This window comes from Larus michahellis, chromosome 8, assembly GCF_964199755.1.
Source record: "Larus michahellis chromosome 8, bLarMic1.1, whole genome shotgun sequence".
NCBI lineage: Eukaryota > Metazoa > Chordata > Aves > Charadriiformes > Laridae > Larus > Larus michahellis.
Genome location: NC_133903.1, coordinates 16,503,148 through 16,524,795, shown reverse-complemented (window position 1 = coordinate 16,524,795; position 21,648 = coordinate 16,503,148). Strand labels below are relative to the sequence as shown.

Here is a 21,648-nt window from a genome sequence, read left to right as displayed (position 1 = left end):
AGCTCAGTTATGCGATAAGGACACAGGCCCATGTCCCGGTGACACCGGATTGTTTTGGGAAAAATCAACAAATGCAAAACTAAAAGCCAGCCTGGAGCTTGGCTATTTGGATATTTTTTTTTATTATTTTACACATTTCCCAGATTCAGTAAAAGTAATTGCTTGGGAAGGGCGTGCATTGCCACAGGAACGGGTGGGAATGAACGGAGGGGTTTGGTTTGTCACAAGAACCAAGAACTCCCACGCACACGCGGTGTCTCGTTCCAACCCCGCACCCAGCAGCGCAAACCAGCCTGTCCCGACCCATCTCACAACAACAAGATGTTTGCACAGGCCAAATGTACTTAGCACCTACACCCCCCTCCCCAATTGCCCAGCACAGCTGCTTCTCCAGAACAGAGGCCAAACAGTTTAACCAGCCGATTTTTAAAGTCAAGATGCCATTTGGCAAGGGAAAAACAATTTACTGCGGTGTTTTGCCTGCAAACCTCTTGAGTTACAAGCAGCAGCCTGTGTGGGGATGGTCACCATCAGCAATCCTTCCCCTTTCCACTCTGGAAACACGGGCAGAATCGCCACCAAATTACATCAGCTGAACGCAATTTCATGCGGTAACTAACCCAGGCGTTCAAAACGAAACACCATTAAAAGAAAATAAACCCCATGATTAAGGCCAAGTGCTTTTTTAGTAGGAAGACAAATGAGAGAAGAGAAAATTAGGCAGGCTAATTACAGCTCTGGCTAGTGGCTGCAGGTAATGCGGGAGGAGGAAGAGCGCGTCTGGGAGCATCACCTCGGCTGCGCCCGGCAGTGACACCGGACGGGAGCGGAGCAATTTCCCCGAGCGTTGCTATACCGACCGGCGATTACGATAGCTTTCATTAGGCGGCTTCATTTTCTTTAATGACAAACCTCCATTTGAAAAACAACTCGAGAGTCCCAACGGTTAAAAGAGTTTCATCGCCATCACGACGCGGCTTTTTTTTCCAGACTGGATGGCAACGAAAACAACTAGCAATTTTTACAGAAAAAAAAAAATTAAAAAAAAAATCTGGGGAATTATTTTAGCCATCGCTGGTCGGCATCAATAGACAACATTTCAGCTTAACCGCCGCACAAAACCCGGGTGCCAGAACACAACTCGCACGCTAAAGCCACCCGGCCATTCGCGGGAAAAGCGGCATTATATTAGAAGGTGCAATTTTTCTTTCTTTCTCTCTCTCTCTCTTTTTTTTTTTTTTTTAATTCTCCCCAGCAGCAGTCCCAGCGGAAAGAGCGACTTTTGTTCCCAGCACAGTAGCGAAAGGCTGATAATGGCCTCTAATCTATCCGGCTTCAAACACATGTTCAGCCCCGCTGTGCTGCCTTTGATGTCATTTTAACTAGATTCCCCAATGCCACCTCTGAACTTGGAACATTCCTTCGTTCAATGTACTGTGCCAACTCAACCAGAGGAAGCAAATTCAAAGATAAGCACTTTAATTTTATCCCAACAAAACCTTATTCAATAGATGGGGGGAAAGCAAGGAAAACCAATACCGTACTTTTGTTTTCCTTTTGTCAGGTAGCTTGCTTTGAGATATTTTCAATAGATAGAGAAATAATATATATATAAAAAAAAAAATCAAAACTTTTTTAGAGCACATCTACTTTTAAAATAAAACTTTCCCAAACTGTTTTTCCTTGTTTCATCACGTGATTTTCTCTAGCACCAGAAAGCTCTGCACTGAAATGCAACGGGGGCAGCAAGAGTATTTCTATCGTTTATTTAATGATAATGCAAATGATTTGCTACTGGGAAAATGCAGGGGGGTTCCTCTCCAAACCCAACCGACCTGCAAGAGCCTCTGGAGGTTGGAGGCTCTGCAGTTGGACCCTTCTATCAAGAGCTGTCTTTGCTTCTCCATAGACGTCCTCCAAACCCAACCATTAAGCCTAACTAGTTAGAAATCACCACTGAGGATCTTTTAAATTAAAAAACTTGTTTAAATATAGCAGAACTCAAGGTCATTCTGGATCACTGGCCGTAAGAAGGACAGGAAACAAAACCACAGCGAAGCTGATATTTTCTACCAATTACTCTTATCAAAGCACCACCGTCACTGAGAGACCTTTCTCGCATAAAAGAAGCATGATGGGAAAATCGCCAGGCATTTTGGCCAAAGGCCAGTCATCCGAGGAATAATATTTAATCCGCAAGGTTTTTTGAAGGAGTAACCGCTGTCCTGAACCCCTGTGCCCTGGGGAACGGCCATCCTTACTCTGGGGCAGGTTCGACTGGAATTGGGGAAGAACAAGCATCCCTCCGTTCAAGCCCACCAGCACCGAGGGCTTCCCAAGCGCCTGGGGGAAGGCAAGACAAACCAAGATAAGGCAGGATACATGATAAGACCCAGAGGAAGGAGTATTGTTGTTTAGTTGGACAACAACACTGAGCTAAAGAGGAGACATTACCTCTTGTTTACCCAAGTAAGCTCTTGCAGAAATAAAGAGAAGACAGACACGGTCCTAAGGCGTTTTTGCATCTGAATTGGAACATCACATGGCAATTTAATGCGTTTCAGCTTCTGCCCGTTGCCTTCCTACCTAGATTTGCCTTAATTTCCCTTGAGTATCTCTGTTGTGACACCCCCCACCACCACCCAGAGGCTGTCTCCCCCGCCTGGGGAAGATGCTATCCATGTTATCCGAGACAGCAAGAGCAGTTCAGGACACACCAGTAAACACCGCTGCGAGCCTGGGGCAGGCTCCGACCAGCTTGCGGCGGGTGAGGCAGAGCCCCAAAGCCCCGACCCACCACCGACCACCAGTGGTGAGCGATTCACCCCACCTGCGGTTACGGGGCCAGCGCTCGCTGGACCTTTTCACCGTGTCCTCTCCAGACCTTGCCTCCACACAAACCAGCTAAAACAACACAGCTGCCGTGCCGATTATAAAAACAGGTCTGAGCAGAGAGGACTGGAGCTGCTTTGCCTACAAGGGCAGAGGAATTCGTATGACACAGGAAGACTGAAAAATAATCAGCGGAGCGCAGGCATTTAAAAGCAATGTTTTTCATGCCACTCAAAAAGCCAACTCCTCCAACAACAGGGACTGATAACATATTCGTTATATAAATTCAACCCATTACAATAATATTTACCAGTGCTTGGAAAGACATCCTGTTGAAAGTTTGTCTTTTAGGCAAGTGTGCTTGTAGCTGGTACGACAGAAATTACTTTTAAAAACACTTTGTTGAGCCAGGCGCTCATGAAAAGCCTGTGCCCATCTCCTTTTGCCCCAGCTGTATCGCCCAGGTCTTTGCATGGCTGGGCTGTGGGTGCAGCCACATCCAAACCCCACTTTGCCATGATCAATACAGTATAAAAGCTTGGAGGGGAGCTGGTGACAACTGCGACGCATCAGGGTACGAGCAACCGCTCAGCGTGTCTGCCTTCTCCACTGACTTGAGTTGGCCAACACTGGAAGAGCACGGCTTGCATCATGCCATGCTCTCTGTGCGCCCACCTGCTTTCCTGGTTTATTAGCACTCTGCAATCAGGCGACATTTGCATCCTGATTGTCTGGACGCACTCTCCTCTGATGGAGGGTCACAGAGGTCTCTGCCTTGGGATCACACCCTGTTCACGGGCTACCTTGGAGCAGGAGCCAGATTTCTTCATTATTGAGCTTGACTGCTGTATGTAAACAGCAGACCTAGGGAAGAACCTCGCTCATCAGCAAATGAGGCTTTCATTGCCATTTTCCTTAGAGGAGGCCTAAATTCAAAGCACCGAGACATGCAAGTCTTGTCAAGCAGCAGGAGTCCCTTCTTTAACTTGCGTCTGGTTGTTCTTCATTTTTGCTGCCTTGAGCAATTCTGCAAAAATTCCTTTGAAACTCAGCAATGCCATGTAAAAACCGAACAAAACCTGGTACTGGAGTTTTAAAGGATGTAATGAAGAGCAAGTGCTGAAAGCAGACAGAGTCTTTGCAATCCAAAGGTCAAGGCTGGATGTCCAGAATCCCAATTTGGGGATCAATCTGCATGCATCCAGTTTGAGATGCACAGAAAGAGAGAGCACAGGTTTACTCTTGCGATTTTTGAGACTTACTTAAAATGAACCACTGAGATTGGGTTAGTTATTAGCAGAAGGCAGCCCATGTATCAGCGGTAATTAAAGTCCTAGAAACAGACTATGATGGGCATAGAAGGGATAAAATGCCTAAAGGAAAAAGGAGAAAAGAATAAAGAATGCATAGGATGGTCAAACAGAAATTATTCTGCCTGTGAAAGAAATAAATTATGGCTACTGAAATAAAAATTAGGAGGGTGAAGAACTCTGGCATAAATGATCACAACTTATCACAGGTATAACCGTCAGTGCAACCCCATGAGCCCGCCGGACCAGTGGAAAAGGAAGTGCTAAAAGCTAATTAATTCTGAAAAGTTCTTACATCTGCCTCTCCTGATAACAAGAAGTTACACGACCCCTGCTAGCTTCAGAGTACTCCTCCATATAAATTGATGAATATGAAGAATCACAGAAGGATGTGGCAAAGCAGATGGATTTGTATCGAACTGAGCCTTTAATTACCAGTCCTCCACAGCTTTCCATCCCAGGGGCATCCTCTGCCTCCCGTGTCCCTTTGGCCAAGGTCTGCACGGGTAAGGTGCGAGGAGCTGGTGGCAGTGAGCAGAGAGGACTAAATAGCTGCTCCTCAATGGCTCCGAGATTCCACAGAGCTACTGGCTTGCACAGAGCCACGGCAGCAACACAGAAGCCCCCTGACCACGTCACACATTCATGGGTTCCCTGTGTTAAGTGGGGGCAGGTGGGGAGCTGTCAGAGCGCCCACTAACAACCTCCGCGACACAGGCTGGAAAGTTTCTCCAACAAGGTCTGACAGCTCCTGACATTCCCAGTGACACTAAACGAGCCTCTCGGAGGACTCTGTGTTTACAGCGCTGCTGTTAATAAAACCCTCTCCCTAATTCTGTAAACCTGTTATCTTTCGCTTGAAGAATCAAAGGGTTTCTGCTCTACAGAAAGACACTTTGCATTTGCACTACTAAAAACAGACCAAACATTGAATATTTTTGCCCAAATCCTTTTTTTCTATCACAGAGATGCAGTCACAAAAAAATCACATAGCCCTTTTTTTCTCCCTTTGCAGGCCATCTTGAAGGAAGGCATCTCATGGGTGAGATACAGGGCACTGTCAGGAAGGTAGGAACTAGAAAAAAGCAAAAAAGATTTGGCAGGGGCTTATCAGTACAAGTTGTGTTAAAGTGCAGTGGTCACCAGACATAAACTAGAACTGGTCAGTCACCAATCCTACAGAAGGGCAATCACAGACTGAGCACAGTTTGGCAGCAAAAAACCTCAAAAGGAGAAGTACCCAGGTGAGTAAAAAACTCTCTCTGACATTCATAAGATACTACATCCCAAATCACTTACTGCACAGCCATCCAACGTTTCCAATATTGCTTGCAGCTGGCAAGAAACACTGCAGGAACTCTGACTGAGCACCGTTTATTTCAGTTTGTTCAAACCATTTGATGTTGCAAATGCTCCTGAGACTGGCGAGGCTGAGTAGCCTGCACAGTGACCAAACAATCCCGCTTGAAAAGAAAGTGAGAACGATCATGACCTTGGGCGAGTCAGATATTCCCCCCAACACCAGCTGTGGCAAAGTGTCCCCCAGACCAACACAACAGCAGCACCGCCGCAAAAGAAACGAACGTGCTGTTGTCTCACGGGACAGGAGTTACTTACACGCTGCTGTCCGTCAGCGACATCGTATCGGCATCACTGGACATGCTCTGCTGCTCGCTGTCATTGGCACTGGTCGCTGGTGCCAAAGCGTAGCCCGTGTTGACATAGTAAGGGTTAACAGGCTCTCTCCACGACCCATGCCTGCAAGAAAAACGAGAGAGTCAAATTAGAAGGACAAGACCTTGACCATACTCTGTGTCACTGGGCAGGAAGACTCTGCCTGGAGCCCCAGCATCTGCCACAGGCTACAGAATAAGCTGTGTTCATATTAAGTTGCATTGGTAGAACCATGAACAGTTTGACCCATAAATGGAAGCAACATGGAATCATGAAGCACTGAAGATGACACTGTCAGAGATGAAGAAGGGAGGGAACAAGACTACATGGAAGAAGCCCAGTTGCCATCAGAATCTATGGTGTCCATCAGCTAACTGCTTAGCGTTGTCATTCTATGAGCATGGCAGGACATCTAAAAGCAATACCTGGATAATAAGACAGCATTTTTCTTAGTCAAATCAGGCTTCTTTTCACTCTTCCAACTGTGAGGGATGCGCAGCACGGCTCATGCATTCTACGCTTGCTTTTACATCCCTTTTTACTCCAACAAGTTTGCCAAGGGAGGGAGGTAAAGCAAGAAATGGCTGTTGCTTACAACGCAGTACCTAAAGCTGACCTCGAACGTCACGCTCGGGTACATCAAACGCTTGCAAATTCCACCAGGAAGGACCATCTAATCGCACCAGCTTTTCCAATGGACAATCTGGCCACGGATCTATGGAGGCTACTTTGTACACAACCACATGCCTTGTCCTGCAGACAGGTTATTCAAGTATACGTGCAAGCAGGCCAACCTCCTTCTCTTAAACAAAAAGTAAGAAGAGAGCCTGCCTGCGTGTGCTAGCTTGGGAAGCGAGCTCCTCGCTCAGGAGGAGACCTGCATGAAGGGCGAAGCAGCCTGAGGAACAAGCAGGCAAGAGCTCCTTCACACTGATTCTGCCACTGGCATAGAAGAGCTACGGCTGCCAACGTGCCTCCAGCTCTGCTACACCGCAGGACAGTCGGGCCACGCAGGCATCTTGTTGTCACTGCAAGTCATTTTGTAATTTTGCTAGGAGAAGGAATGAGCTGAAAGGTTCACACCAACACAGCATCATTTAATCCCCCACTACCCCTCTGCGTGAAGAGAAGCATTTGCAAGATATCCTGAAGTTTATTAATTCCTGGCTTTTCCAAGCTCTGTTACCAGCTCTGAAAACCAGAGTCCTGTTTTAATTCAGATCACGAAGCTCATCAGCATGATCTTTTATTTAGTAACTCAGTAACCGGCACCTAGTTGATGTGGTTTGTAATGAACCTTGAGCAAACACCTTCAAGGAGGACTCATCATGCTTCCCCGTTCTGCTGTGAAAAGCTTTTCGGGCTGTACTGCAGCAGTTAAAGTCCTACAGACAACAGAAAAGAGCCCCTGCCCTGATGAGTTTACATTTAGATAAGACGAGGAAGCCCATGAGAAAGGCACAGATGGAAGGACCGGAGGCGAAGACACCAGCGAAGGGAAAAGTTGGCGGTTTCTGTATATTTGCACAGAGTATGAACGCAGGATGGCCACTGCACGGACCTGGACTAGCAGACAATCCATTGAAGGCAGAGGTCTTCAGAATGATTTATGTATAATATGGTACTCGCTGTACAAGGATGGAAGCATTACCAAAGTATTTTAAAACCCAAATTTGACAGGGCTATAGCACACCGCTCACCCAGCTCCTCTTCACCATGCCCTTCTGCTCCTAGAAACAGAACCAGACAATTTTCCTTGTAATACACGGGGTCATGGACGGTCACTGGTCACTTAAGAAAAAATCATATTGTTTTAGGTCTGTTATGGAGTCAGAAACAAATTATCCTCCTATTCTCACACAGAGAAAACAAATATTTTACTTGCCACAAGCCAACCAAAACTCCAAGCTATTTCTCCTCGGATGACGACGCTCAGTACAGTTGCAGAGTGGTGTGAAGAGCATTCAAAACTGAGTCAACGGAGGTTTTTCACAAGGCAAAGGGAGCCTTGTGAGGTTTCTCCACGTTCGGGTGCGGTACAGACTCAGGTGGGTACGAATGCTTATGGGCACCCTGAGATGGCGAGTCACCACGGACGTCTTCTAGCATGCAAACTTTCTGTCACTGTCAATGTGCACTGGAGCAACCTTATTTCTACATTCCATCAGATTTCACAACTGCTGTCTAGGGCAAATATTTAAGGCTGGAAATAATTTGAACAAGTTCACCCTAAAAAGGAAGGCATAATCAGTGAAAACCTTACCACACCGCCCCCCCTTCACCAGTTCTCCCCTTGAATAATGGTCAGTTCTGAACATTAAAGGAGCGCTGTGCAGTGCAACCCTCCCGTCGCATCCGATGTGACGGTTGCGTGATGGAGGCTGGTAAAACCTCTTAAATTGAGGCAGGAATGATGGATGGCTCAGGCCTTCCCTGCGGGCAGAGAGAAGGCTGTTTTTTGGACAACCCAATTAAAATATAGCATCAACTTCTAGTGGACCTTCTGCCAGGACTCTCTGGATGAGGCACGGATTATTCTAGCAGTATATTAAGAAAGCACTATGATATATAGAATCAAATGCAGAGATCAATCAGTTTGTCCTTTGTAATTGCTGATACAAAGACAGGAGAGTTCGATGGGTACAGATCTGAGTTGGCTGAAGGACCTAAGAGTGAGCAGATGGGTGCTGGGTGGTCCCTGGCCACTCCGGAGGGGTCGGGATGGATGGGCTCTCCTGCAGCGCTCCATGGCTGTAGGCTTCCCACCAAGGATGCAGGCAAAAGTTTCGTCTCAACTGTTGTATTTAGCTAAAATTACAACACTTAAGCATGTATACAACAGGGATTACTTCCATTTTAGCTCTGCCTCTAATACATCAATGCAAATGTAAACTTTCGGTAAGCGTAAGTAGATGGAAGGGGTATAGGATTTCAAAGCAATCATAACAGGTTACATTACTTTTGAGGAATCCATCTGTATTCAATCCTTCTCCTAATGTTCCCTCTCCCTGACAACTCTCTTCAGCTGGCTCATATCACTATTTGAATGTTTTGTGCCGTGCCTCTGAAGAACGCTTTCAACATCTATTAGGAGGAAAACATTAAAGGAACATGGAGTCTAACAAAAAAAACCAAAAACAACCCGGTCACTTCTGATCTGGGAGGGGAGGCTGCTTTAAAAGGGATACAGGCACACTCGGAGCAATTTGAAATGTCAGCTAAAAACCTCACATACGGAGCTCTATGTGCTGATAAGGGCGATAAAAGGAAAGGTGAGCATTTAAAGTTAGACTTCACAAAAATTCCTGCAGACTTCCGGATTTTTATTTTTTTTTTTTGATGGAAAGAGCAATGAATGGTTTTTGAAATGAACACAGAACTTTTCACACATTGCAGAAATAAAGCTGCACGTCTCTTCTGCAGCTCTCGGTTGCTCAACCCTCAAAATAATCACATAGGGAACAATTATAATAGAGATCACAGCGACCCAAGTCAGTCAACCTGACCAGCTGCCTTTTCTTTGCATAAAGCCCTCCACTGATCCCTGTCAATTCCGGTAATGCTGACAAGGGCCAAAAGTGGTGTAGAAAACCAGCAAGCATCTCTTTAGCGCTTCCTTCTACCTGGTCAGGTTATTTTGCATGTTGTCTTGGCTGCATCCCATCCCCAGATACCCCAAATCTCCAGGTCCTCCAACCAAGACCAGCCCCACAGCACTCTGAACATTAGCACCATCGGATCTTGGAGCTTCAACCTAAGCGAGAGGAGAAGTAAGGTCCTCTTCGGTCCTCCTGCCCTAGCTGGAGTTCCCACTGCATTGCGAGTCCCTAAGGGCATCCTTCTCCTTCCAGGCTGGGATCCCCAGTCTCCTACACACAACTCCACCTGACGGCTATTTCGGTTTTAAATCAAAGATGCAAAGTCCCCAATTTTTGCCAAACATAGGGCCTGCATCACCTTCAGAATCCACAGCGAGAGAAAGACCTCACAGATCCTGCCTGCAAACCCAAATCCACACGGCTCTCCCTTTGGTTCTCAACAGTTACATACCTCCTTCATACATGTTCTTCATCAAGCATGGAAAAAAAAAAACCTAAGGCAAGAAGGAAACTTCCTTGGAGATGAAAGACCTGTAGGCAACTAACTTCTGTAGAATTTAAATGTTCACTGGAGGGAATAAATTGCACAACACTCTATTGACACGCCTGTGAGAAATGGTCTTCCCAAGTCTGCTAGTAGTTCCAGTGTGGCTGGAGCAGCTCCCAGTCTAACTGAGAAGCTGATCAGATCCATCAGTTTTCGTTGCTACCATCTTCTCCAGCTCTAGCACTGAATTTTTATGAGGCAGACATTTTCTGGGAGAAAATTTTTACTCAAAAAAAGTGTGATGAAATCATGGCAGGCTGTCAGTCCTCCTCTTGCAAGGGTCTCCCACCTGCCTGACCCTGAGATAAGGTCTTCTCCAAACTCCGTGGTGGCACGGCGAGGCACCTCTAAACCCCTGCACTATCAAGGCAGCAGCACTAGATTAGTAAGCCCAAGAGGTAAAGACTCATGAAGCTGACAACCACAAAACCCCACCACATTCTGCTAAGGTTCCCCCAAAGAGCGCTTCCAGAAGATTTCCTCCCATGACATACTCTGAACCTTTGGTGACGAGGATTTGGGTGAGCAGCTTATTTATAATGTGGGAGAAATCCCATTTTCTAGACATCTTGAGCCATGAGGCAGCTGATAATCACTCAAACGTTATGAGTAGCCTTGGGAAGCTCCAAGCTGCAGGAGAAGTGGGGTCGGGGATACATCCCAGGGAAGGACACCCCAAAACAGGCTCTGCAGAAACTCAGGGTCTATCACCACAGCTGATGGCAGGTCTAGTAGCTACAATATCCTCCTGCCTGCACAGTGGCAAGGAACATCATGGCAAGACACAGTTCCTTCTTTCCTCTTTTGGTGGGTGGTGGTTGAGCCAAGGGATGGTGCCCAGAGACCATGGACCAAGGCTGCAACTCAACCAGACCCAGTTAGCAAGTCCTCGCGCTCCCACCCTGCTTTTTCACACCAACTTCTGACAACTTAGTTTAAACTCTGATAGCCCTGGGTTTTTAAAGATGACCATTTCCAGAACTACATTTCCATGAGGGAACCAGGACTAAGCCCTACACTTATTTGGTATCTCTGGTCATTTTGTCTTCGTGATTGGGAGGACGCAGTATAATGTTGAGACATCCTTCCAGCTCATTATTTTAACATCTCCCATTTATTCAGTGTGAAAAAATTAATTTTTCCATTAAAAAAAAAGTTATGTACTTCCACCCAAGAGAAAAAAAAAAGCTTCAAAAATGACAGCATGCCGAGTCTCTTGGCTGGCCAGCCACGATCAAGCAGAGCTCCCTTCCTTCCCATATTGACCTCTACCAACAAGCGGGTGACTGTTACATCCTTCATGCAATCCCACGTTTCATTATCACAACCAGTCAATCAAATTAAAAGGTGCACGTGGTCGCTTATGATGTACGAGCCGAAGCAAATCCCTTCAGCATATTTAAATAGCATGTGCTGACAAGACTGTCCAAGCGGCAGGGTCACCTTTAAACAAGGGATTAGAAGAGCATCCACCAAGAAGTCTGACTGACAAGATCACATTAATCTACCACCTGAACAGAAAAGTCTCCGTTTCCAATCCATGGTACCAACAACCATCACAGAAGTTGCACCATAGTGGGTATAAAACTTGTCACAAAGCATTCACAGCGTTCCCCAATACATCGTCACGGGTACGTTTTGGAGCTAAGAACAAAACATCTACGAAGACGCAAAGCTGAAAACCTTTACTCCTGACTGGATTTAACCTGCACTGAAGACGTAAAGTCTGCTCAAGAGGTTAAAATTGGGGATTTAGCTGATAATTTGATTGCAAATCCTCAGGGTTGCTCCACTTAAAACTCTTCCCAATTACTCTGGGTACTCAGACGCTGCTGTGCATCTCAACTTTATCACTGCCAATGTCAAGCTAATCACATGTGTTCTAGGCAAGGGCAGCTTCTTCAAAGATCACATCAATTCTGGACAAGTTAATCTGTTCTTTGAGGTCTCCAGATGGCTCTTGCCAAGAAAGTTCACTTCCAGCCCTGCAGCCGGCGAGCGCAGCGGCCCCGGCGCTCTGCAGAGCATTACAAAGGAACCAGATCAAAGTTGTGTCTTACAAAAAAAAAGAAATCTGAAGTTTGAAAAGCAACAGCAGCCTGTCACTTGTAGGCTTAAAGACAACTTCTGCATGCTCCAGCTATCAGGGAATTTATGATTACAGTCTGGCTTTTAAAAGCTGATGAAAAAAACGACGCTCTTTAGCACTCCTTGCCTTTGCAAATCTGTATCTTCTTCCGTGCTTATTCATCCTCCCCCGCTGGAGGAAGAAGGGAAATAAATAAAAACTTAACTAGAAGTACAGATAAGGTCTCCTCTTCTCTTTTATTCTAAGGCATTCAATTCCATTTTAGGAGTACGCGGAGATTATTTTATGGGGAGCTTCAGTAATTATTGCAAAGTATTAAAGCACAGTTACAAACGCTAAACCCAAGATCTACCAGCCCGAGTTTCCAATTTCTCACTCCTTTGCATTTACCAAGGACATACCACTTCTCAGGCAGGACTACGGTACAGAAGACGCATTCATCGAAACCAATAATTTAGATCACAGGATACGGCAAGGTGGGTGAGAAAAGTGATTTAGAATTTGTCAGAATTCTAGGCAGGAGGCTGAAATACAGGAAATAAATTGCCTTGGATGGGCTGAACATTGTGGCTGTATTGCCCTATTGCCACCGAACCTTCTCAGGCTCTCAGAAAACTGCAGAACAAGTCCCTCAAGATTTCATCTGACCCTGCATCTACAAATAAGCGCTCCCAGCTCCTCCTCCCCAACAGAGGTGAGGCTTGTGCTCATTCTCTGCCCCAGTGTAATACTATATTTTGGCCACTAGCTACAGCTTTAAAATCAAAACTGTAAAAATCCAATTCTGACACACAGTAAAGTCAAGTCCTTCCTAAAAACAACACACGTCTTCCCTAGAATAAGACCAAACCCCTCATTTATTTAATAGCTCAACACACAAGAAATGAATTAAAATAAAAGAGAAAATATGGGCAAAACTGTCTACACATAAAGTAACAGGATGCTTGGATCATCTTCCTGAAATAAAGTGAAGGTCGCAGAACATTTTGTTCCATATCTAACAATAACAGGTATCTGCTTAGACTCGTTTCAACATATTAGTCTGAATTTATGCCATAACAGAGTTTGGTCTGGTTTTTTTTTTAACATGATGGCATGATTAATGTGAATACTTATCCATTATGAAAGGCTGACATCAAATAGGGACATTTACTATAAAATATACAGGATATTTGGCTGTGTTAATTGTGATTGAACCGCTTTAGAGCAGCCTGGCTCCATCAGTCATTCAAAAACCTCTTCAGTGACTTCAGGAGCTACAAAGTCAGGGCAAACCCAGCATCTCCTGTCCGCATTTTGGATATCCAGGATATATTGCTCCCACCCATAAGCCACTCGCCTCCGTGCCATGGCCTTTGTCAGACAATACTCCATAGAAGAACTATTTTTAATATTTATTAGAAGGGACAGAATCAAGGTCGCACAGGGATGTGCCAAACATCCCCACTTGTCCTGTGGATCATCCCATCAAAGTGCATCCCGAACGCAGTGAGAGCACCTTGAACCAGAGGACCAAACCCTCCTAACACCTCCAGAACAGAGAGGTCCTGCCCAGGACAACACGCCCAAGGAGGAATGTCAGAACAGTAGCATCCATGTGCTTTAAGGTCTCATCTTGCATTAAAATAAATACAGATCTTTTCAAATCACAGGGCCTGTTTACATGAGCCTTGCAGTGTGCCCAGGAAGTTGGGTTCCCATCCCTGGGCAGGGGATGTCGTGCTCCAGCATGCTCCAGTGTCCTCCAGCACACTCCTGGTGCCCTCCAACTGCTGAAGGGTTTGGGTGAGAACCACCCCACAGCAAACCCCCCCAAAACAAGTGGGAACGCAGTCCTCACCCCACTCCCTGACCCTCCCAATGTGCTCTCCCTGGACCACGGGGCTTGCTAGCACGGACACAGATACTAACGAAGTCTCCTTTCCCCTCGCTTAAGCTGAGAGATGGGGAAAATTTGGCAAGAGGCTGATAGGCAGGAGCTTTCCGCTCTGCTAACTGGCTTCTCGCAGTGAAGTAATATCTATGCTTAATACGGCAAGTGATTTTATATGTGTGTGTGCGTGCCTAAGTGGATGCACACACACAGAAGCCATTTCAGCAGTGCCAGCTCCCACATCTCTGCTTTCCCAGGTGATTCTCCCAGACAAACTGGGGCTGGTGGAGAGGGGGAAGAGAGCTCCCTGCACAGGCTCCTTTGCCTTTTCCCCATGGTTTCCCTTCCCTGGGAAGGCAGGCAGAGCAGCTGGGAGATGTGTAAAGGAGTCGCAGAGGAAACGGTTCTTTCCAGAAGGGGCAATACAACTCTCACACTGCAGATGTAAAAATACCAGCAAACCCCCCGAGCGTTCAGAGCCTTCCATGTTACGTCACGTCAAGCCAGCGACCATCCGTCCCTTCCTCCCACCCCGACAGCAGCCCGGGATGCTGCACCCTCCGCCGACGAAATCAGTGACCAAAAGCATCTCCCAGCTTTCCAGCCGTGGGCTGGCCGTGCAGACACCCACACAATGCGGCTTCCAGCCCAGAGCATCCCCCTTGCCTATGCAGAGAGGGCCTTCGTCAAACAAATTACTTCCAAATGCCTGCCTCTGGGGCGCGGGGAGAAAGGGAAGCCCAGTTTTATACCTGGGTCTGCTCATAACCAAAGAAGGCAGCAGCTCCACTTAAAAACACCACTGCCTGCAAACTATCAAATTAATCCCGGGATTTCAACAGCTTTTCTTCATTATTTTTCGTCTCAACCAAACCACAAATTTACTTAATGACTAAACCAGGCGAGCGAGTACTTTGTTTTCCAGACAGCGGGAACCTTTCTAACGGGATCCAGGTTTTCAGAAAACACGTTTACCTAACGTCAGGCGAGGGAGAGGGTCCATTTCCGAGATGTGTTTGATGCTTTTTTTAACTTCCCCAAACCTGCCAGCATCGTGGTCGGGGCATCTCTGAGTCCCGAGCCCAAGGAGAGGCGCTGAGCGGGGTGAGGAGGAATACAATAAGAACACTGTGTTCCAGGAATGATTGAATAAAGGCAAGAGCATGCTTTTGGCTAGCAGGATTCAGCGCTGGAGCTCCGTCTGCCGCTTTTCTTCTCCGTCTGAAGCAGCGTTGTTTGTCCACGCTTCTCTGAAATGGAAAGTATTTCCTCTTGCCTGTTTGTTCCAAGGAAAGATCTGAGGAGGCCTGGTATAACCAGGCAGAACTGGGGATTCTCCAGTGCCTCCACTCTTCTTTGCCAAAATTTCTGCTCGACAAGAAAGGGCTTACAAGAAAGAAATTACGAGCAGATTTCCCTGCAAGCTCAGTAACTTAAGACCGGGGCCTGCAGGATGAGTAAGTTTTTGGATGGGAACAAAGCATCCAGCTTTGGCTAGTGACTCCAGACCATTCCCCTCCTTCCTAGGTACCTATGGAGCTTATGGAGTGTTCAAGAACATGGGATGGGGCAGGGACATCTACAGGTACGCTGGGGAATGGGAGCCATTGGAATCAAAGGGCAAATAAGACCACTTGGGCTTAGCCCTTCCTTAGGTCACAGAGGCTTTTCAGGGGGGCACAAACGTCAGCACTGCAATCCGTTGTCCGTGTTGCTTTCAGGGATAAATGTCCCAATACTTAAATCACAACAGTGATGTTGCCAATGGCTGAAATGAAAGGGGAAGATAGGCAACCCAAGGGGGCTCCATTTGACGAAGACTAGGGGCAGCTTTGAGGTTAAACTGCTTGCCTGCCTCACTGGGCCACGTAACATAGGCTGAGCCACACCGCAGAGTTGCTAGCCTCACTTAAATCTTCATCGAACCAATAGCACGGAACTCAGTACTCATTACCAATTTATTGCCAACAAATTTGGTATCTTAACAAAATTATAAATTTGGTGGCAGAAGAAACTGGTTGACATAATATTTTGAACATCTACGAGGCACCTGACTTAGCACCTCAAAACCACTCAGGTTTGTTACCGAGGACCTTTGATGAAGCCCTACTAATGATGAGGTGGGTAGGATTACTGAGGGACCCCTTGCAATAATCCTGCACACACACACACAAAAAAAGGGGCTTTATTTCACTGAATAAGGGCTGGCTCATCAACGCACATGAAACGAAGAGGTCTGCCTCCAAGCAGAGTTGCTCACTGGTGTTGTAACTCCTACAGAAAGGATCCAAGAAACTCCCCCAATTGAACAAGAACCTTTGAGGTGACCGAACTCCGACCTCAGCTGGTAACAAAACCAAAAACACGGAGGGCTGGCAAGACCTGGCAGAGATAAAGCTGAGAGTCAGGATTTAATAGTGCTCCCAGAGGGGAGATGCAGCTGATTAGAAACATCCTAATCTTCTCTCTCAGCGTATATTAAAGGTCAAGAAGTGGGATCAGATATTGGCAGCACATGAAAAAACAACTCAGTCGAGCAAAAGACCTTCACAAAGACGTTTCATACCTTCACATTAAAATTCCTGCAAAGCCTTATTTAGCTTTACTTCTATCTAGGGAACATATTTAAGTTTAAAGTCAAGAGGCCATTAGATCGGGATAGAAAAGAAGATCCTCCCCCCAGAGACTTCTGCCTCCAATCAGTACTTCGTAATGAGCAGGAGTTCATAAGCACCAGTTGACTGCAACCATGACAGATAAGTAGGTCTCAGAAGTACAGCACGATGAAACAGAGCTTCTCCAGCACTCCTCCGGAGTCTCACAAGCTCCCCAAATGGGGTCATTAAAGGATACTTCTTGGATCACATTAACGAGCGGCAGGCCGTATCAACAACAAAATACTGGCAAGCTGCAAAAAGCTTTTAAACTTGCTCTATCATTTACTGCTACGGTCTGAAGAGATGTCAGCGTCGCAGTAATTGTATAAATCATAACTCGGTCTCCGGCTCTCTAGCGGGAGCCTGTAATCTGAGGTTCCCTTCTCAGCTCAACCTGACCTGGCTGATATAACGCAGTGGTTGGGGCAAGCTGGGGGTGGACTGAATCATGCCATCCTTCTGACAAGGTCCATTACAGGTTGACGGCAATGACAAGTCCCCAGAAGAACTGTAGTAACAACAAGAAGGTGGAATGAACCATGCAGAAACTGCGTCTAAGAGAGAGAGATGCTGTTAAAAAGGATCTTTCCTTTCCTAGGGATATTTTTTTCCCCTCTTTGAAGAGTTTAGCAGACTAACAGCATGTATCTTGCTGCTGGCCCCAGAAAATAGGCATACAGAGGGAAGTTAGTCTTGTGACGATGCTACAGACAGCTTTCCTTTTAAGTAAGAACTAAAGCAACTTTTTCCTTAGATGGTGCAGAATTAAGTCTTCATTCACAGTCCTAGTTTTGGGACAGCCGCCGAACCTGGCACCTCCAGCAAGACCTGGAAGCCAAACCATCAATGGCTGCATGGAGGTCACATAAAGTCATATTTAAAGATAATGAATGAAATCAGCTGATGCAGTTTCTCATTTCTTGTGGCTGTACTTTTACAAACGCATCTAAATTCAGTGGCTGACTGGCACACCAAGAGCAAAGAATTCAGCGGTGAGAAAGACAGAGATGAGCATCTGAAGCCAGCTGACGAAGGGCGGTTAGCAATCCCTCGTTACTTGACCTCTATACCTTGACCAGAACTAGAAGGACCCCGTTGGGCATGCTCCGCTCTTGAAGGCGACAACATCTCCAGAGGCGTTCACTAAATAACAACCAGTTCACCTCATTTAAATGGATATTAAAACATAGCCAAAAAACAGCTAAAGGAGGCAGGGAAGGAAAAAAAATTAAAAATAATGAGTTGCTCACAGTAAATTGCACAGGAGCTGACAAGGTAGCTCCTGGAACACTGCAATACCAGAAGGTCCAGCTAAACTCCAGACCAGGGAGGAGATGAAATACCTTTGAGTGTAGCATGAGAGTGCTAGGGAAGCTGTTGGGAAGCGTATATACGCAGGTCATCCCGTTACCATGTTTCGCCACTGCTCAGGGAAATCCTCTGCTTGTATTTTCTCGGTGCACTCGACAGCAGGTGAAACTTGCCTCTTGTTAAGCCTCATGCAGTTTTTCTGTTTTGGTTCTCATCCATTAGAACAGGCAGATATATGGGCTTTTACCTTTATTACAGAAATTCCACAGTATCTTTTCATCTGGTATGCATTATTGTGGGGATATATATGAAGTACCATGTCCATTTAAAGTGCTGTAAAAGAGCTGTTTGAACTCTCATTCCATTCCTACATATCTTTATACAATTAAAACCAGTTGATGGTTCCATTTAGGAAAAATAAGTGACAATGCAAGAATGTGCTTTTTGTTCTAAATAACTTAGCCACTGTTCAGATAAAAGACAACTGTATTTTTTTTACCTCAGTTTCTTAGAGGCAGAAGGATAGGTGATTAAACTGTGTGTTTCCGTTCATCTTTTTTTACTCCCTCCAGAAATTCTGAGTACAAGGTATTTGCTGACACCCAACCAAATCCAACAGGGGACGGAGGCCCCAGAGGCACTGCGACAAGTAGTGAAAACAGGAAGGTGTGGAGGGACTCGAAGTGCCCTGAATAATGACAAGGCCGTGGCCAGATCTCAGCAGAAAAGCTCCACGGAGAAGAGATCTTACAATCACCTCAAATGCAAAGAGAAGTTTCAGCTCCAGCTGACACCTTCCCAGACACCGAAGTCAGCACAGGCCCATTGCAAAAGCCACATTTTGGGAGCCCCAGTGCTGAGACCTGCTTTAATCCTGCATTTTGGATGGACGTGGATGAGCCCCACATCACCTCCTGTTGACACGATGTGTTGCTGTTACCACTGTCGTCTTCTCTAGCAAGCGGAGCCCAGAGCAGAGCACCACGGCTTGCCTGACCCACCGCCACGTGCTGCCCTCATCCCAGCTGCCACAATTAGAAACGAAATCCTGCAGATGAAGGAAAAGGCTGTTTGCTGTGTAGGGCCTGTAGCACAAGAGCTGTGAAACACTGGAGCCCATCTGCGTGACACAAACACACAATCTGCTACACAATGCGAATGTGCCATGCTGTACATACAGGAGTTCATTGACCAAGGAGGTAATACAAAAATGCCTCGTTGCTTTAGATGTTTTCTCCTTAAGACAGCAGGGAAAAGCAAACTACAGGTTTAAAAAACAATTATCTTCTACTCATCTCTCGTGTCTGTGTATTACACTATCTATTACTGATCCTGCGCTACCTCTGCAGAGCTTCATCTGCTCAAGGCATAGGATAAATGGATTGATATCCTTATTTTCCCCCTCTTTGTACTTTTACATCACCCAAATCTCACGCTGAATCCAGCATTATTCACTTGGTTGGAGATTCTTCTACGGCAATTTTCACAAGTGAATCTTGTATTTATTTGGGATGCTATTCTGGAGGAAGGAAAAGCTATTATCCTCTTATGGACAAAAAGCCAACTGCAATGCTGATACAGTCAAAATTTTCTCAAAATGTGGATCCTCAATTTGAAAGGCCTAACACTCAGCATTTTTGTAAGGCTTCTGCCGTGATGCACGCTCAGCACATCAGTAAATCTGATCTGGGTCTTAAGTTGTACACAGAGAGCTAAGGCGTGCACGACAATGCTCCCAGGGAGAAGAGCTGCCTTACAGGACGTCTCTGGCAAAAACCAGCATGGAAGCACCTGTGTTTTTCTGCTTGCATCTCCTGCCTCTTCCACTGCAAGGCCTTCTAACGATGCAAGAGGTAACGCGGGTGCCCTGTGCACCTTCCAACCTGCTCTGTTAAGTTTCCCCCGCAATAGCCATCCCATCCACTGAACAAGCAACAGTCCTAAAGAAAAAGAGTCTATGATCACACATCAACAAGTAGCTACAAGAGCAGAGGAAGTTATGAAACGCCATGTGATAGCTCCGTGCAACAGACTTACACCATCCCACGTCCACAGGGCAAACGTCCCCAGCCCCTCTCTCCCATTCAGCTTTATGGGTTCAATCAGACGGTCAGGGTCAGCTCACAGCCCCCCTTGGAGGCGAACAGGGTTTCTCTGCTATAACCTGACATTCCTTTGCACAAAAGGGAATTTTATCCCATTACCTAAACTGTCTGAGTGGGTAAGCAGTATCTTCCTTGGGTGTAATGGGCTTGAACCAAGGCTGAACAGGCAGCTTCAGCTGTAGCACCTGAAAAGTCTTGGGAAGCATTGGAAAACCCCTTTCCAGTTTTAACACCCTGGACAGCCTTGTCTCTTGCTAGCTCCCAAGATCACCCTCCTCCCCATCGCTGCCCAAAAAGCCTTTTTTGCCGAGTGCCTTTTCTGGGGGATGCGAGAAGAGAGCTGGCTCACCTAATGATGAGTGTTGAAGACTCCAGAACCATCATCATCAACAGGAATTGCACTTTCCAGTCTCTGAAGTCTTAGCCATGAGCATCGTCAGAACAAATACACTTTTTAGATACTGTGGCTGCCGAAATTTTAAACCCTCTACTCTAGAGCTCACACAATTTTCGCAAGCTTATCATTTAATCAAATTGGAGGGATTCTCACATGGACAGCAAAAGGTATGTTCAAGCTGCCAGCACCCCTCCCATCTCCAGCAACCCACTTGCCAAATGATACGCCCCTGCTTCAAAGTAGGAAAGCTGGAAGGTTATCAATGAAAAGTAAATTGTAAGAGTCTGACATGAGCAAAACAATGTAATTTCCTCCCCCTCTGTTTTTGCTAAAATTTGCCAAAATAATTCAGCCCGAGGCAGAGTCTCAGCATGGAAGAATACCAAACAACACAGTCTGATAAAGATATGAGCAACTACAACAAAGTTTTATATAATGGGAAACGTTAGGCAACCATGACTACAGCCATTGCCGCCAGCTCCGCCTATATAGTAAATGAGTGATATTTTAACACCACTATTAACCCCCCCCCAGTAAAACTACAAGCGAGTCTGTAACATGACTCATAATATCCTTGGCATACATTTTGATCGCAAAGTTGATGAAAGCGCCCGTCCCCAAACCTGTGTGTGAAAACTGTAGATGAATTAATCAAAACATGCAGGAGCTTGTGACACCGATGTCTGAGCCTGCACATTTGCATCTGCAGTTGCGAGACTCTTGCCTGAGACAACGCGACAGCACTGAGACTTGGCTGCCAAATTCTGCTGCCGGTACCTTGTCAATTCCAGGGAAGAGAGAAGACTATTTGCCAGCGGTTTTTATTTTAGGACTGATCTCTCTGGACTACGCGTATACCCACAGTGTGATGTGGTATATTCACACCATGAATTAAGTGAGCAAAGAGAGACTCATCTGTTTCGCGTGTGCCTGTTGCTAACACAGCAACTGCTCAATGGCATCATCTTCGCTGCTCAAGACGATAACAGATGTCTATGTACGCTGCAGACACGCATTTGTTGTGCAGCTTTAAGCAAATAATAAATGAATTTATGAATTTCACTGTTGGCGACTTACGGAGATCCTCCACGTGCAGGATCACTTCTTTACTTGCCTGTGGACTGCCTGCCTGCTGGGACTGCCTGCTGAAGGGCCGTAATTCCTGACCTCCAGATCTTCAGCTGCTCTCAGTCTCACCACTGGAAGCCTACCTCAGTCCAGAGAAGCAATCAGAATAATTAATCAGGCTGCTTT

General features: G+C 46.1%; 1 protein-coding gene across 1 annotated transcript in view; it reads right to left on the bottom strand.

The window, feature by feature from the left end:
• The window catches only part of AXIN1 (axin 1), a 75,002-nt gene that overhangs the window by 27,324 nt on the left and 26,030 nt on the right, over nucleotides 1–21,648 (bottom strand). Inside the window, exon 3 of the mRNA XM_074597600.1 lies at nucleotides 5,760–5,900. Within this exon, the coding sequence (XP_074453701.1) occupies nucleotides 5,760–5,900 (141 nt within the window). The remainder of the gene's footprint in view (nucleotides 1–5,759; nucleotides 5,901–21,648) is intronic.